The following is a 15,520-nucleotide window of genomic DNA, read 5'->3' on the forward strand; positions in this document are numbered from 1 at the left end:
GAGAGAGAATAGGACCCCTCAAGGACCAAAGTGGACATTTGTGGAATTGCAGGAGATGTGCAAGGTTCTTAATGAATATTTCTCCTCTGTGTTTGCCATGGAGACTTGGGAACCTGGGAAAGCTAGTGGCATATACTGGGGACAGTTTGCATTACAGTAGAGGGGGTGATAGATGTATTCAAATGTATGAAGGTGGATAAATCTCCTGGCCCTGACCAGGTATATCCAAGAACACCGTGTGTGGCTAGAGAAGAAATTGCTAGAGCAATGGCTGAAATATTTGCATCATTGTTAGTCAGGGTGAAGTACCAGAAGACTGGAGCATAACAAATGTTGCACCCTTATTTAAGGAGGGCCGCAACGAAAAACCTGGAAATTATGAACCACTAAGCCTAACATCTGTGATGATAAGTTATTAGAGAGGATTCTGAGGGATAAGATATACAGACATTTGGAAAGACAGGTTTTGATTAGGAATAGTCAGCATGGCTTTGTGCATGGGATATCATGCCTTACAAATTTATTAGAGTTCTTTGATGAAATGACTAGGAAGATTAAATGAGGGTAGGGTGGTAGACATATCTATATGGACTTCAATAAGGCCTTTGATAACGTTCCACATGGTAGGCTGCTCTGGAAGTTTAGATCACAGAATCGAGAGAGAACTGGCAAATTGGATGTACAATTGGTTTGATAGTAGGAAGCACAGGGTAACGGTGGAAGGATGCTTGTTGGACTGGAGGCCTGTGACTAGTGGTGTGTCTCAGGGGTCAGTACTGGGCCCATTGCTGTTGGTTATCTATATGAATAATTTGGATGAGAATGTACAAGGTATGATCAGTAAGTTTGCAGATGACATTAAAATTCTATGTAGGCAGTGAGAAAGGTTATCAAAAATTGCAGCAGAATCTTGATCAGCTAGGGAAGTGGACCAAGGAATGGCAAATGGAGTTCAATACAGATAAGCGTGAGGTGTCACATTTTGGAAAGTCAAATCAAGGTAGGATTTTCATGGTGAATAGCAGGATCTTGAGGAATATTGTGATATGGAGGGACTTTTGGAGTTCAGGTGCATGGTTCTCTAAAGGTGAAGTCACAGTAGATAGGACAGTGAAGGCGACTTTTGGCATGCTGGCCTTTGTCAGTCAGGGCATTCAGTATAGAAATGGGGAAGTTATGTTACAGTTCTACAGGATGTTGGTGGGCCTGCAGCTAGAGTATTGTGTTCAGTTTTTAGGAAAGGTGTTATTGAACTGGAGAGAGCGCAGAAGAGATTTACAAGGATGTTGCCAGGACACAAGGGACAGGGTTTTAGGGAGAGCTTAGACAGACAAGGACTTTTCTCTTTGGACTGTTGAAGACTGAGGGATGATAAGAACATGAGGCATGGGTAGGGTGAACAGTCTTTTTCCCAGACTTGCAGAAATTGAGAACTAGAGGGTATAGGTTTAAGTTAATTAATGGGAACCCAAAGAGCTGCTTTTTTTAAATGCAGAGGGTGGTACATATGTGGAATGAGCTGCCAGAGGAAATGGTTGAGGTAGGAGCATTGATAACATTTCAAAAGCATTTGGACAGATACATGAATAGGAAAGGTTAGAGGGATATGGACCAAATGCGATTAGTTTAGATGGGCATTTTGGTTGGCATGGACCAGTTTGGACTGAAGCACCTGTCTGTGCTGTAGATTCTATGATCTGTACTTGTACCGGTTTTCTCTGCTGGGATTGAAGGTTATGGAATTGGATTACACTCCCATCAATCGCAGGGTCACTGTTGAGAACACAGATTGGCCCACTAATGTATTTCTTTTACCCAGTATCTTTACAAAATAGCTGGCAGGTTTCAGCCAATATGTTCACTATGTCCTCAACTGTGGTTGAAAACAGAGGCTCCAAGTGAATTAAAGTCACTTAGTAACTTAAATTCTGAAGTGTGAAGGCAAGTAGACAATTTACTTTTAACTGCTCTATAGAACAGACTGCAAATAGAGATGGTATCATCAAAGTGAAAGGGGGAAATTGGGTAAATTTGAGGGAATCGAGAGATATTTAGAATGGCAATGCCTTTCAATGCTGTTGAGAGAGTGTGATGGGTTCATTTTTTTTAATGTTGTACATTTTTCTGCATTTCTATCGTATATTTCATGGAAGAGTGACATTGATGAATAATGATGAGTTCTACCGCACCCTTGCCAGCACCAGGAAGTAGCTAAGTATACAGACAGAATTGGATGTGTACGATAACAATTCCACAGTTGCAACGTATGTTAACCAATGCTATAATGAAATGATATAATCTATTGTTGCAGCTTGTATTTGTATAATTGTCTTAAATAAATTCTATTATTTGTTTTAGAATGACTGATATTTAAACCAAATGACATACAATGGATGTAGAGAAAAGGGATGATAAAAAGATAATGTTGACCCTGTAACACCCCATGCCATTTGAACCATATACAACTTTCGGTTCAAGGGCAATACTGTCTGCTCCTGAAAATGCCTTTTTGAGAAGAGTGGTAAGGAAAGAAGCCCCTCATTGTAAAATTGGAGTTTGATATTCAGCTAAGAAAACCAAAGGCAGTGCACCATCTGATTCAAGTGGAGTATTTAGAGAAACAGATGCCAAATTAATACTGCAATAAAGGTAGAGCGGGATAGAATGGCTTCCTAATTTTGCCAAATTTGAGTTGGAAACAGTAATAGCCAATTTATTCCCAGCTTGACTTCAAATAGAATAAGAACGGAATAACAGACAAAATGGTTACTGTTGCTTACATAAGAAAGCTGAGCAAATGGGTGAGGTTAACAATATAACAACTTCAGCATGGTGGAAAACTAGAATATATGTTTGGGGAAGATAACTTTTCCTTTTTCTGGAATTACTTGTAAAAGTGTACAATTAGGTACAGTACAAAGTTATTAGGTGAATTTTGGTGAGCGCTAGACAACTGTTCGAGCAGCTGTAGAATAACTAAGTTTTTTAAAATCCATGCCTCATACCCAATATCATTTTAAGCAAAGCAATACTTGGACAGTAGGAGGCTCAGATATGTAGCAAAGCAAATAATGGAGGCATTTTGGCTAAAATAAAAATCAATACTCTATTGACCTGACACTACCTGACCACCCTACTAATCACTTGACTACCCTCACACTCACCCACATCCACCCACCCTCCTGCTTGACCTGACAAGCACCCTGCCTGACTACTCATCTCCACCCTACCCATCTACCAACATACCCGGCTGTCACTGCAGTCACCACCTCATACTCACCACCTCATCCACCTGCCACTTCACTCAACTGTCACTGTACCCACTGGAGAGGCAATAGCCTAGTGGTATTGTTGCTAAACTATTAATCCAGAAACTCAACTAATGTTCTGGGGACCCGGCTTCAAATCCTGCCATGGCAGATGGTGGAATTTGAATTCACTAAAAACAATCTGGAATTAAGAATCTACTGATGAGCATGAAGCCATTGTCAATTGTTGTTAAACCAGGTGGGTTTTTCCAGTGTCCTTTAGGGAAAAAAAATGTCTTGACCTGGTCTGGCCTACATGTGACTCCAGAGACATAGCAATGTGATTGACTCAACTGTCCTCCAAGAGCAACTAGCGATGGGCAATAAATGCTGGCCAGCTAGCAACACCCATATCCTATGAATGAATAAAAGAAACCAGCCATGGCAACCTTCATCTGTCAACATACTCATCAACTGCCCTACCCACATATCTCACCCACCTACCCTCCCCTTTCACCCATTCACAACTGACCTCCCACCCTACTCGTCTGCCACCTCACCATCACCCCCCATTCCCACCTATGCTATGGCCAAACCCATGTACTCATTCATCTACTCAATTTACTCACAGCCTTTAACCATACCACGTGGCAGCTAGGGCCATAAACCAAGGGAGTGTCTTGTCTTCCTCCCAGTGCTATGGTGCTGTGATGGAGCTCCGAGAGATGCTACGTTCTGCATTTCTTGAGAAGCTGGGCCTAAAAAGCCTGGCAGCAAGTGTGAAACAGTGTCTAGGGGTGAAAAAAGTTTGAGCAGAGATCCAACGATAATTGTGGCTTTGCAGAAATTCAAGCCAATGTGGAAGTGGCACAAGAAACCAAAGTGCCCAAACCTCCAGCTGGCCTATAAGTGCAGCATGAATCTTCACTTTACCATGCCCCTTCACTTTACAATTAACTGTCACTTTTGATGTTGGTAAAAGTGACAAACTGGCAAGACTGGCTTATGTCTTGTACTGAACACAATCATTCGTGTTTTGTGACCTCATGGAGCAGACCTTTAAGCCTAAACTAGTTTTATTCAGCTGCTCTGCATTTTCCAGCAGCCAGCATGTGGATGTTTTATTCCTGTTGTGGCATCAGTTTTAAAATGACAGAACAAACTAGAAAGACTAGGTTATGTCTTCTAAAATTCTGCATTGTGGAGATAAATAGCAAAACGTTCAAAACCTACATCAAAAGAACAAGGACAAGGACAAATAAATCTCTAGCAGGAGATGGATGAAACTTTTAATGAACATTTCTCCTCTGTTTAAGGAGAAAATACAGTAAAAAGTCTGACAACACCAGGTTTTAGTCCAACCTATTTATTTGATAATATACTATCAAATAAATAGGTTGGACTAAAACCTGGTGTTGTCAGACTTTTTACTGTGTTTACGCCAGTCCAACGCTGGCATACCCACATCATAAGGAGAAAATCACAGGTGCTAAAGAAATAAGGAAAAGTGATGTCGTCTTGGGCCACATGCATATTACTTGGAGGTATTTGCAGTCTTAAAGCACATTAAAATGGATAAATCTTCTGGGTCTGATCAAGTGCATCCTTGGATCTTGTGGGAGACCAGGGAAAAAAAAATTGCAGAGGCCCTTATAGGAATATTTGCTTCATCTCTTTCTGCTGGCGAAGTTCTAGAAGACTCGGGGTGGCTAATATTGTTCTGTTGTTTGAGGATAGCAAAGATAAGCCAGGAAATTACGGGCTGGTGAGCTTGACATCATAGAAACCCTATAAGTACAGGAGGCAGCCATTTGGCCTAATGAGTCTGCACAGACAACAATCCTCATAACCCCACACATTTACCTCAAAGCTGCACATCCCAGGACACTAGGGAGTAATTTAGCACAGCCAATCAACCTAATCTGCACATCTTTGTATTGTAGAGGAAAGCAGAGAGACTTTAGCAAGGCCTTTGACAAGGTGTTGCACAGCAGGCTGGCCTGGAAGGTTACATTCCATGGGATGCAGGGAAAGCTAGGTAATTGGATTCAAAATTGGCTCAATGACAGGAAGTAGAGGGTGATAGAATAAAGTACAGCTCAGGAGCAGGCCCTTTGGCCCTCCAAGCCTGTACTGATCATAGATCAGTTCAGCACAAGCTCTTCAGCCCTTGCTGTTGTGCTGAGCTATGTCTGAACCCAAGATCAAGCTATCCCACTCCCCATCATTGTGGTTTGCTCCATGTGCTTATCCAGTAACCACTTGACTTCACCATCATAGCAGGCAGTGCATTCCACACCCCAACCACTGAGTAAAGAATCTACCTCAGACATCCCCCTATATCTCCCACCATGAATGTTAGTTATGCCCCCTAGTAACAGCTACCTCAACCTGAGAAAATAATCTCTACATGTCCATTCTATATCCCCTTCATCATCTTATAATCTTCTATTTAAGTCACCTCTTATCCTCCTCTGCTCTAAAAGAGAAAGCCTCAGCTCCCTCAATCGTCCCTCATAAGACCTACCCTTCAAACCAGGCAGTATCCTGGTAAATCTCCTCTGCACTCTCCAATGCTTCCACATCTTTCTTATAGTGAGGTGATCAGAACCAGAGAACCATAGAAAATTACAGCTCAGAAACAGGCCTTTTGACCCTTCTGTAATGAACTTTCTGCCTAGTCCCACTGATCTGCACTTGGACCATATCCCTCCACACCCCTCATCCACAAATATTGCAAATATCTGCAGACAATATTCCAAATATGGTCTCACCGAGGTGTGGTAGAGTTGCAGCATAACTCCACGACTCAAACCCCTCGTTAATACATACCAACACTCCTTGGCTCTATCTACTCGAGTAGCAACCTTGAGACCTGTGGATATGAACCCCAAAGATTTCTCTGCTCCTCCACATTCCTGAGAACCCTGCCATTACAGGGTCAAATTTGTCCTACCAAACTGAAATCACCTCACACTTATCAGGGTTAAACTCCATCTGCCACTTTTCTGCCCAGAACTGCATCTTATCAATGTCTCTTTGCAGTCTACAAGAGCCCTCCACCTCATCCACTACTCCAATCTTGGTGTCATCAGCAAATTTACTAACCCACCCTTCAGCCCCCTCTAAGTCATTGATAAAAATCACAAATAGCAGAGGACCCAGCATTGACCCCTGTGGTTCACTGCTGGTAACTAGCCTTCAGTCTGAAAATTCTCCCTCCACCACCCTCTGGTCTATAACAGCCAGTTACTTAACCAGCCAAATTTCCTTCTATCCCACACCTTACTTTCTTCTTCAGCTTACCATGGGAACCTTATCAAGCACCTTACTAAATCCATGTATACATCAACTGCTCTACCTTCATCTACACACTTCCTCAAAAGAATTCAATCAAATTTGAGGCAGAATTTACTCCTCACAAAACTGTGCTGTCTGTCCCGGGTTAACTGCATTTTTCCAAATAGTCATAAATGCTATCTCTCAGGACCCTTTCCATTAACTTACTGACCAAAGACTAACTGGTCTATAATTACCAGGGTCATTCCTATTTCCTTTCTTGGAGAGGAACATTTGCCACTCTAGTCCTCTGGCATAATCCCTGTGATGTGGAGATGCCAGTGTTGGACTGGGGCAAACAGTAAAAAGTCTCAACATCAGGTTAAAAGTCCAACAAGTTTAATTGATAATAAAAACTCACTAGCTTTTGGGGTTTGCCCCTTTGTCAGGTGAGGGGAGAATTCTGGTCACAGAGCATAAAGGCACACAGTTTACAGAATACTGGAGACAATACACATCTCTTTAACCTATGCTTATGCCATCTCCACTCATTTCTGTAAAGGTGCAGACATAACTAGAATGCAAGTCTTTGCAGCTAATCAATTCTTAAACTGTGTGTGCCTTTATATGCTCTATTTGTGAGCAGAACTCTCCACTCACCTGATGAAGGGGCCAACCCCAAAAGCAAGTGAGTTTACTATCAAATAAACTTGAACTTTAACCTGGTGTTGAGACTTTTTACTGTGACAATCCCCATGGACAGTGAGAACCCAAAGATCAAAGCTAAAGGGTCTGCAATCTCATCCCTGTCTCAAAAGTATCCTAGGATGTATTCCATTTGGCCCAGGGGATTTACTGACCCTCAGGTTTTTCCAAAATTGCTAATACATCTTCCTTCAGAACACTTACCTTCTCTGTCCTATCAGCCTGTATCCACACATCCTCAAAAACATGGCCTCTCTCCTTAGTGAGCACTGAGGTATTCATTCAATACCTCACCTTTCTCTGACTCCATGCACAAATTCCACTATCATTGACTGGCCCTAACCCCACCCTGGTCATTCTTTTATTTCAAGAGTAAAAAGCCTTGGGGTTTTCCTTTATCTGACCTGCCAAGGACTTCTCATGTCCCCTCCTAGCTCTAAGCCCTTTAACTCATTCCTAGCTACCTTGTAACCCTCAAGCAACTGAACTGAACCTTGTTTTTTTTCATTCTTACATATGCTTCTTTTCCTCTTGAAAGGGAATTCAACCTCCTTTGTGAACCATGGTTCCCTCACTCAGTCATTTCCTCCCTGCCTGCCAGGGACATACTTAAAGGACATGCAGTATTGTTCCTTGAAAAAGCTCCACTTTGTTCCCATCTTATGCTCCCTAATTGCATCATAATAACTTCTGCCCCAATTATAAACTTTGCCTTGCTGTGTGACCCTATCCCTCTCCATTGCAATAATGATGAAGGACACTATTATGGTCACTATCCCCAAAGTGCTCTGGACGGACAGACGGATACTAAAATGCATCATCTCACATTTATCCAAATTAAACTCCATTTACCATTCATCAGCCCAGTCACCCCTGCTGTCTATAGCGAGGTTTGCAAGACAAGTCTACAAGATGAAGGCATGTCATAAATCAGACTCTAGCTTGGTCTGGTACTGTCTTTTGGCATCTTTGCCAAATATGATCCAAGGAGATCAATCTTTATATAGGTCAGTATTGCCTGACTTGAATGCCTCAGACCTAAACTTCAGCAAGTAATGCACAGCCTTGTTCATCCATGGCTCTTTGGCACACAGTCTTCTGCACACTAATGAAGTCAGTTACTGTAGTGGTGTACTCATTCAGGCTAGTTGCAGAGGTTTTAAATACTGACCAGTCCACTAAGCAGTCCTGTGGGAGATCACCTGATACCTCAAACCAATACTGCACAATTGAGACTGTTTTATTTTATGCTTGTAAACTGGGAGCACTGCTTTATGATCAGATTTGCCAAAATGCAGGTGGGCTACAGAGTAGTAGACATATTTGATGTGTAGCAGTGGTCTAGGATGTTTGGGTCTCTAGTGGCCAGGAGATGGATTGGTGATTTCTAATCAACTGGCCCCAACAGCTGTGGTAGAGACTTCTAGTTTCACAGCTGAGTGAAAAATTTCTTCCTCATTGTCACCACCCTTTCCTAATGAGCATTTTTGAGAAAGATGGTGAGAAAGTACAATTGGTGCTGTTCCACATGCTTTCCAATGAGGAAATGGGAGGAAAGCACAAGTAGAATATCAAACTAGCAGAATGAGGGAGGAAATATACCCAAGTATCAAACTTTCTGCTTCAGATAACTATGTAAAATTGGTGCAGGCATGGTTTTTTGTAAAAATAGCAGCTGAAAATGGGAAGGACAGTATTTTTGAACATGATATCTTTAATCCAGTGTATTGTTAACAATATTTCATGCCAAGATCATGTTTAAGAAATTACATCCCCACACCTGCATAGTGAAATGTACAGCTGCCACTACAGTTGCAAAGGATGCTTGCCATTAGTATGATGCAATACCAAGACCAGAATGTAAAAGATTGGTGCTCTAAAGGAAGCTGTCCTGATTATGGACACAAGTTGCTTGCAAGTATTTCTTCTGCTTGGAGGTTCTGAACTGAACCATCAAGTTTCAGCAGAAAGCTACAAAAAAATTGATGCATCCATTTTTGTTAATTATTTGGTGTTTAGGCTTAGAAATTACATGGCTACATATTGATTTGTATTTCAAGTTAGGAGGTCCATTACACAGAGACCTCCTCCAAGGTGGATTCATGTGAAGCCAACATCTGGGAGGTACATTACTGATCAAGGCAAAAATTTGACAAGAGGGAAACAAGGATGTATTGCAGCAGTTTATTGAACAACTCTAGAAACTATATTGAAAATGTTCAGATAAAAAAGGTTCTGTAAGCTTCAGCTTGATGTTGATGGTTCCTGCAGAAAAGGATAGCAATAAATCAAAAATCTCAATCCAACCCAAAATGACATTGTACAAGCTCCTTGCTTCAATCCTAACTGTGGGCTATTTCTACTATCAAACCAAAAAGATTGATCCACATCCAGAAAGAAAAGTTATTTCCCCATTTGTTTGCAACCATGGAAGCCAAGTTACAAGGTGATGGAAGTCAGTTTTGCCAGAGGTGGCCCCTTGTCAGTGATTGAAGGTACAGCTCCTGAAAGGTTTACAGGCCCACAGCCAGATGGGTGCAGAAGCCACTACTGACCACCTGGTGCTCATCTCCACACTCAACACCAAATCACTTATCAGGTGGCCTGGTTGCTGAAGCCATTGAATACTTTTTGAAATTCCCTTCTTCCATTGTCCACTGCTGATTAGCACACCAGTCAAGAACTTGGCATTGAGTCAATAAATGCTGGCCAGCCAGTGATGCCCATGTCCCAAAAATAGGATAAGTGGATGACTATTAATTGGTCTCTGGTAAAGTTCACATCCACTAAGAACAAAACCCTTAGAATGCTAAATGGTTCTAAGTTCACTTTACCTTTACTGCTGGCACTTCTACAAAAGTATCATTTCTATAGGTCTGACTCCCATGACCTGTTGCAGTCAGTTGCAAGTCGGCTCTGGCTGTCCTGCAGTGGAACGAAAAACAGAGTGCTGTTTCATTTAAAGGCAACAATGGTTTGATACAATTGTTCCCTCCTAGAGAGCAGTTGAGTAGTTAAATTTACTTGAACACTTGTGACCAAGTAGAAGGAAAACAGGCATCTTGTGTTTATTGGTCTTCTATCCTGACATTCTGCACTGGTTAGGAGCAAGTTACCCTTTACCTTGAAGTTAAATAGTCATATGCCTATTACTGTTCATTAGTGTCCCAAAGAACAAGACAGGACATGAACAGGCCCTTTGACCCTCCACACCTGCCTTGATCATGTATTCTAACTAAGCCATCTGTTTGTATCCCTCTATTACCAATCTAGATAACCACGTGAATGGAAGTCTTAGTGATCCTAGCATGTCTGCCTCAACCACCTTAGTGCATTCCAGGGCCTCAGCACCTTGTGTAAAGTGACCCCACACCTGTATTGATCCTTGCCCCCTTGTGTTTGTTATTTCCTGACCTGGAAAAAGCTTCAAGTGTTCACCCTATCTATGCCCTTCATAATTTTATAAACTTCTATTAGGTCATCCCTCAACCTCTGTCTTTCCAAAGAACAACCTAGTTTACTCACTCACCTCAGCTAATACCCTCCATACCAGGCAACATCCCAGTAAACTTTTTCTGCACTCTCTCCAAAGCCTCCACATCCTTCTGGTAGTGTGATGACCAGAACTGGACAGTATTCTAAATGTAGTTAACCAACATTCTATACAACTGCATCATATGCCAACTTTTATACTCTATGCCCTGTCCAATAAAGGCAAGCATGCCTTCATTTTTCCACCTGTGTTGTCACCTTTAAGGATCTGTGGACTTGCACACCCAGAACCCTGTCTATACTCCTGATAGTTCTGCCATTTATTGTATAGCTCCCCCTGCATTGATCTACCAAAATGCATCTCTTTGCATTTATCTGGATTAAATTCCATCTGCCATTTCTCCACCCAATTTTCCTACCTATTTATATCCTGCTTATTCTGAATGTTCATACTATCTGCAACTCCAACAATCTGTTATCCACAAACTTAAATCAGACCAGCTACATCTTCCAAATCATTTATATAATCACAAGCAGAGACCCCAGTACAGAGCCCCAAGGAACACCACTGGTCATAGACCTCCAATCAGAAAAAGACCCCTCCACTGCTACTTTGTCTATGGCCAAGCCAGTTCTGTAGCCATCTAGCTAGTTCACCTTTGATCCTGTGTGATTTAACCTTTTGCACCAGCCTGCCATGTAGAAGCCTTATCAAGTGCTTTACTAAAATCCATGTAGACAACATCCACAGCCCTTCCATCATTTTTGTCACTTCAAAAAAACTCAACCAAATTTGTGAGGCATGACCTCCCCTCATACAAAACCATGAGGTCTATCACCAATGAGACTATTCAGAATCTATACATATTTAGAAGATATTCTCCAACAACTTCCCTACCACAGACATTTAGCTCACTGGCCTATCATCCCTGGGTTATCCTTGCTATCCTTCTTAAATAATGGGTCTACGTTTGCTATCCTCTGGGACCTCACCTGTATCCAAGGAAAGAACAAGATTTTGAGGCCCAGCAATTTCATCCATCTCTAATCTAAGACACAAACACCTGGCCCTGGGGATCTGTCTACCTTAATGCTTCCTAAAACACCCAACACTTCCTCCTTTAATTGCGATTTGTTCTAATGGGTCTACACATCCCTCAGACACTACCAAATTGACTTGTCCCTCCTTTGTGAGTACTGATACAAGTATTTAGGATCTGACCTACTTCCTTGTGTTCTAAGCATAATTCCCCACTTTTGTTCCTGAGAGGTCTGATTCTGACAACCCCCTTACTCCTAATGTACAAAATGCTTTGGGATTCTCTTTAATCCTGTCTGCCAAGGACATTTCATGACCCCTTTTAACTCCATTCGAGTTCTTTTCTATTCTGTATGTCTCCATTGTTGGATCTGTTTTTAAGCTACCTGGACTTTATGTATGCCTCTGGTTAGACCCACAATTTCCTTTCTGAACACAGGAAAATATGTTTGTTCTTGAAAAAGGGCAAACAGTTTAGGAGCTAGGATATTCTGATTCAAACCAAATCCATTTATCCTGTCCAGTTTGTTCTACTGGATTAGGAATTTAGGAACTATTAAGTGAACATTCATCTAGTTTGCTATACAAATGGTTTTTGTCTACTAGGCAGTTTCATTATTTATATCTATACAAACCTTTTTGAAGCCATCTTCTTTCTATAGATGACTGTTACAATAGCAACAAGCAGTACTAAAATAAGTATTCCCACAATGAAGAAAACACTCATTCCTGGCATTGCTTGGTCTTCACAGAATTTTCCAGTGTAGCCCTCTTGGCATTTACACATTACCAAATCATCAACCATGTAGCACCTTCCACGCATATTGCACATCTCAGCTGTACAGGAGCTGGATCTACCTGCACCTTCAGTTGCATGGAAATCACCCACTTGATCTGTTGAGACATTCTCCATTGCAGCAGAAATGTTAACATATTGCAGGGACATGCCATAACTTGTAGTAGTAATAGTATCTATATTACTGGTAGGAGAAGAGTACTGGCTTTCTCTATAGGATGTGGCAGTGGTAGGAAACCATCTCAAAGTAGCCAAATGTTCTCGAGTGGAGGGGGAGACTTTGGGAGCTGCAGTACTAGGAAGTGTATGTGTTGTCAATGCGGATTGCTCCCATGTTCCATAACCTGCAAAGATCAAGTTAAAGAAATTAGAATAATGCACAGAATAAGTTGATTTAGTTCTGCAACTAAATGCTTTGATCAGGAATGACAAAATTAAGAACCTGTCACATTATGGTACAAAGCAGCATGGTAGCACACAGTGATTAGCACTGCTGCTTCACAGCTCCAGGGACCTGGGTTCAATTCCTGGCTCAGGTCACTGTGGAGCTTGCACATCCTCGTCTGCGTGGGTTCTTCTGGGTGCTCTGGTTTCCTCCCACAGTCCAAAGCCATGTGGGCTCAGTTGACTGGCCATGTTAAAATTGTCCTTTAGTGTCCTGGGATGTGCAGGTTAGAGGGATTAGCAGGTAAATGTGTAGGAATATGGGGGAAGGGCCTGGGTGGGATGGTGGTCAGTGCAGACTTGACGGGCCAAAAGTGCCTGTTTCTGCACTAAGGTTCTATGTTTATTATTAGGAGTAAGACTATATTTCAATCCAATACCAAGTAGCCTATATAGTTAAGTGTTCATACTTTAATAGTACACGTGTCCCTGATTGCATACACTCCCAAAATCAACCTCATTTTTGGAGCAGATAGTTTAAAGCAGAATTCTGGCTTGGAAGACAATTCATGCTTAGCATAGATCAAGAGAATCAGAATCAGAAGCAACCCATAAAAAAGGTTTTTTATTCCATGCAGTTTCACACCAAGCTGAAAACCATTGTGTAGTTTACTAGCCTGAACTGCACAAGCATCTAATTTTCTGCCAAATTTACCTGGCTGCTGCCAACCTAAAGAGGAATATTGCTGCTGGTGTGGATTAACATGATGCCATTGCCAAAATATCACAAAAGCAGTCTTTGCCTGTAGTGTAGTGTAGAGACTTTAGAAATTGGTAAGGAATGCAGGAGATTTTACACAAATGCAGTTTATAGCAACTTTTGAAGAGGAATTAGAGTTCAGAAACAGAAAATGCTGGAAAATCTCCAAGTTAGACAGAAAATAGCATTTGTGGGGAGAGAATTAGAACCAGTGGAGTTTAGATGATCCTTCATCAGCTGCGTTTCAAATTCCAGCATCCATAGTATTTTTCCATTTTAAATTAGAGCTCAGTTGCATGGCTCTTTCCGAGAGCAAGCTTGACGCCTCCTGTACCAGTTGAGGATGCCAAAAATGTGAAAAAAGATTTAGATTAGATTTCCAAATTACAAGTGGAGACTTACATTCCATCTCATCTGATCCATCAGCACAATGCTTTTCACCATCACATATTTGCTCATTCAAGACACAGTTCAACCCATCTTTGCACTGCCAAGACTCAGGGAGGCACTGCACAGCTTCACAATTGCTGCCATTGATGAGTTGATATCCTGTGGAACATCTACATGTTCTTCCTCCTGGGTACACTAGACACAAATGGTTGCAGCCACCATTCTTCTCAGAACAGAGATTGTACCCTGTGAATTTAAGAATGCACAATGTTTATAACCAGTGCATAGAGAGTATTTTCCTGATATGGGATCACTGGGTTGCAAAGCAACATACATTGAGTTTGTGCAACAATTTATTTCTAGCACATGGCTATAGAACATAGAACATTACAGCGCAGAACAGGCCCTTCGGCCCACGATGTTGCGCCGACCAGTTACAAAACAATGACCCACTACCTAAACCAATCCCTTTTTGTCCATAAACCTATCCATGGATCTCAAACACCCCCAAACTAGGCACATTTACAACTGCAGCAGGCAGGGCATTCCAATCTCTCACCACCCTCTGGATAAAGAACCCACCCCTGACATCCATCCTATAACTACCCCCCCTTAAATTTAAAGCCATGCCCCCTCATGCTAGATTTCTCCATCAGAGGAAAAAGGCTATCACTATCCACCCTATCTAAACCTCTAAATCATCTTATATGTTTCAATAAGATCCCCTCTTAGCCACCTTCTTTCCAGCGAAAACAACCCCAAATCCCTCAGCCTCTCCTCATAGGACCTCCCTGCCATACCAGGCAACATCCTGGTAAACCTCCTCTGCACCCTCTCCAAAGCCTCCACATCCTTCCTGTAATGTGGGGACCAGAACTGCACACAGTACTCCAAGTGTGGCTATGGTATGCTCATTGCTTTAAATTAGATTTCTAATTTGGAAACCATAAAAAAGGAGGTTCCACTAGTTCATGCTACAAGTGGCAAATTATTAATGTGCAAATTGGTCAGCATGTTCAAGGCAAATTGCCAATTTAACACTTGGACAATGAGTCACTTCTCCCCTAGCTTCCAAGTACATGCTTAAAAGTTTCATCTCAAGTGAATTAATAGCATTTCTTTATTCCAATTCTCATCTTCACCAAGGTACCTGGTCTTGTGTACACAGGAGTTGTAACACAAGTTTTGAACTGAAAGGTGCAGAAAAACCCCAACATGCAAGATGATCCACTTCAGCAAGATTTGTCCTATTGTTACATGAACTGACCTTGTTGCTGATGTTCACTGTACAATTTTAAGCCCACAATGTTCTGCTCAACTTCAAACCACTGTTGCTTCTGTCCCATCATACTGTACCACAGCTTTGTGTAACCTGTCAAATACAGCTTGGAGTTAGGATTGAAGCCACAAGACCAGATTAGAAACTC

General features: G+C 41.7%; 1 protein-coding gene across 1 annotated transcript in view; it reads right to left on the reverse strand.

The window, feature by feature from the left end:
* Window positions 1-9,476: 9,476 nt before the first annotated feature.
* Window positions 9,477-15,520, reverse strand: part of LOC145343369 (low-density lipoprotein receptor-related protein 1B-like) — a 49,888-nt gene continuing 43,844 nt past the window's right edge. The window contains exons 15-19 of the mRNA XM_080189585.1: window positions 15,361-15,465; window positions 14,106-14,339; window positions 12,399-12,903; window positions 10,067-10,157; window positions 9,477-9,497 (exon numbers count right to left, since the gene is read on the reverse strand). Coding sequence (XP_080045711.1) covers window positions 9,477-9,497; window positions 10,067-10,157; window positions 12,399-12,903; window positions 14,106-14,339; window positions 15,361-15,465 — 956 coding nt within the window. The remainder of the gene's footprint in view (window positions 9,498-10,066; window positions 10,158-12,398; window positions 12,904-14,105; window positions 14,340-15,360; window positions 15,466-15,520) is intronic.

This window comes from Carcharhinus amblyrhynchos, chromosome 5 (assembly GCF_965287045.1).
Source record: "Carcharhinus amblyrhynchos chromosome 5, sCarAmb.v2.hapA, whole genome shotgun sequence".
NCBI classification, from domain to species: domain Eukaryota; kingdom Metazoa; phylum Chordata; class Chondrichthyes; order Carcharhiniformes; family Carcharhinidae; genus Carcharhinus; species Carcharhinus amblyrhynchos.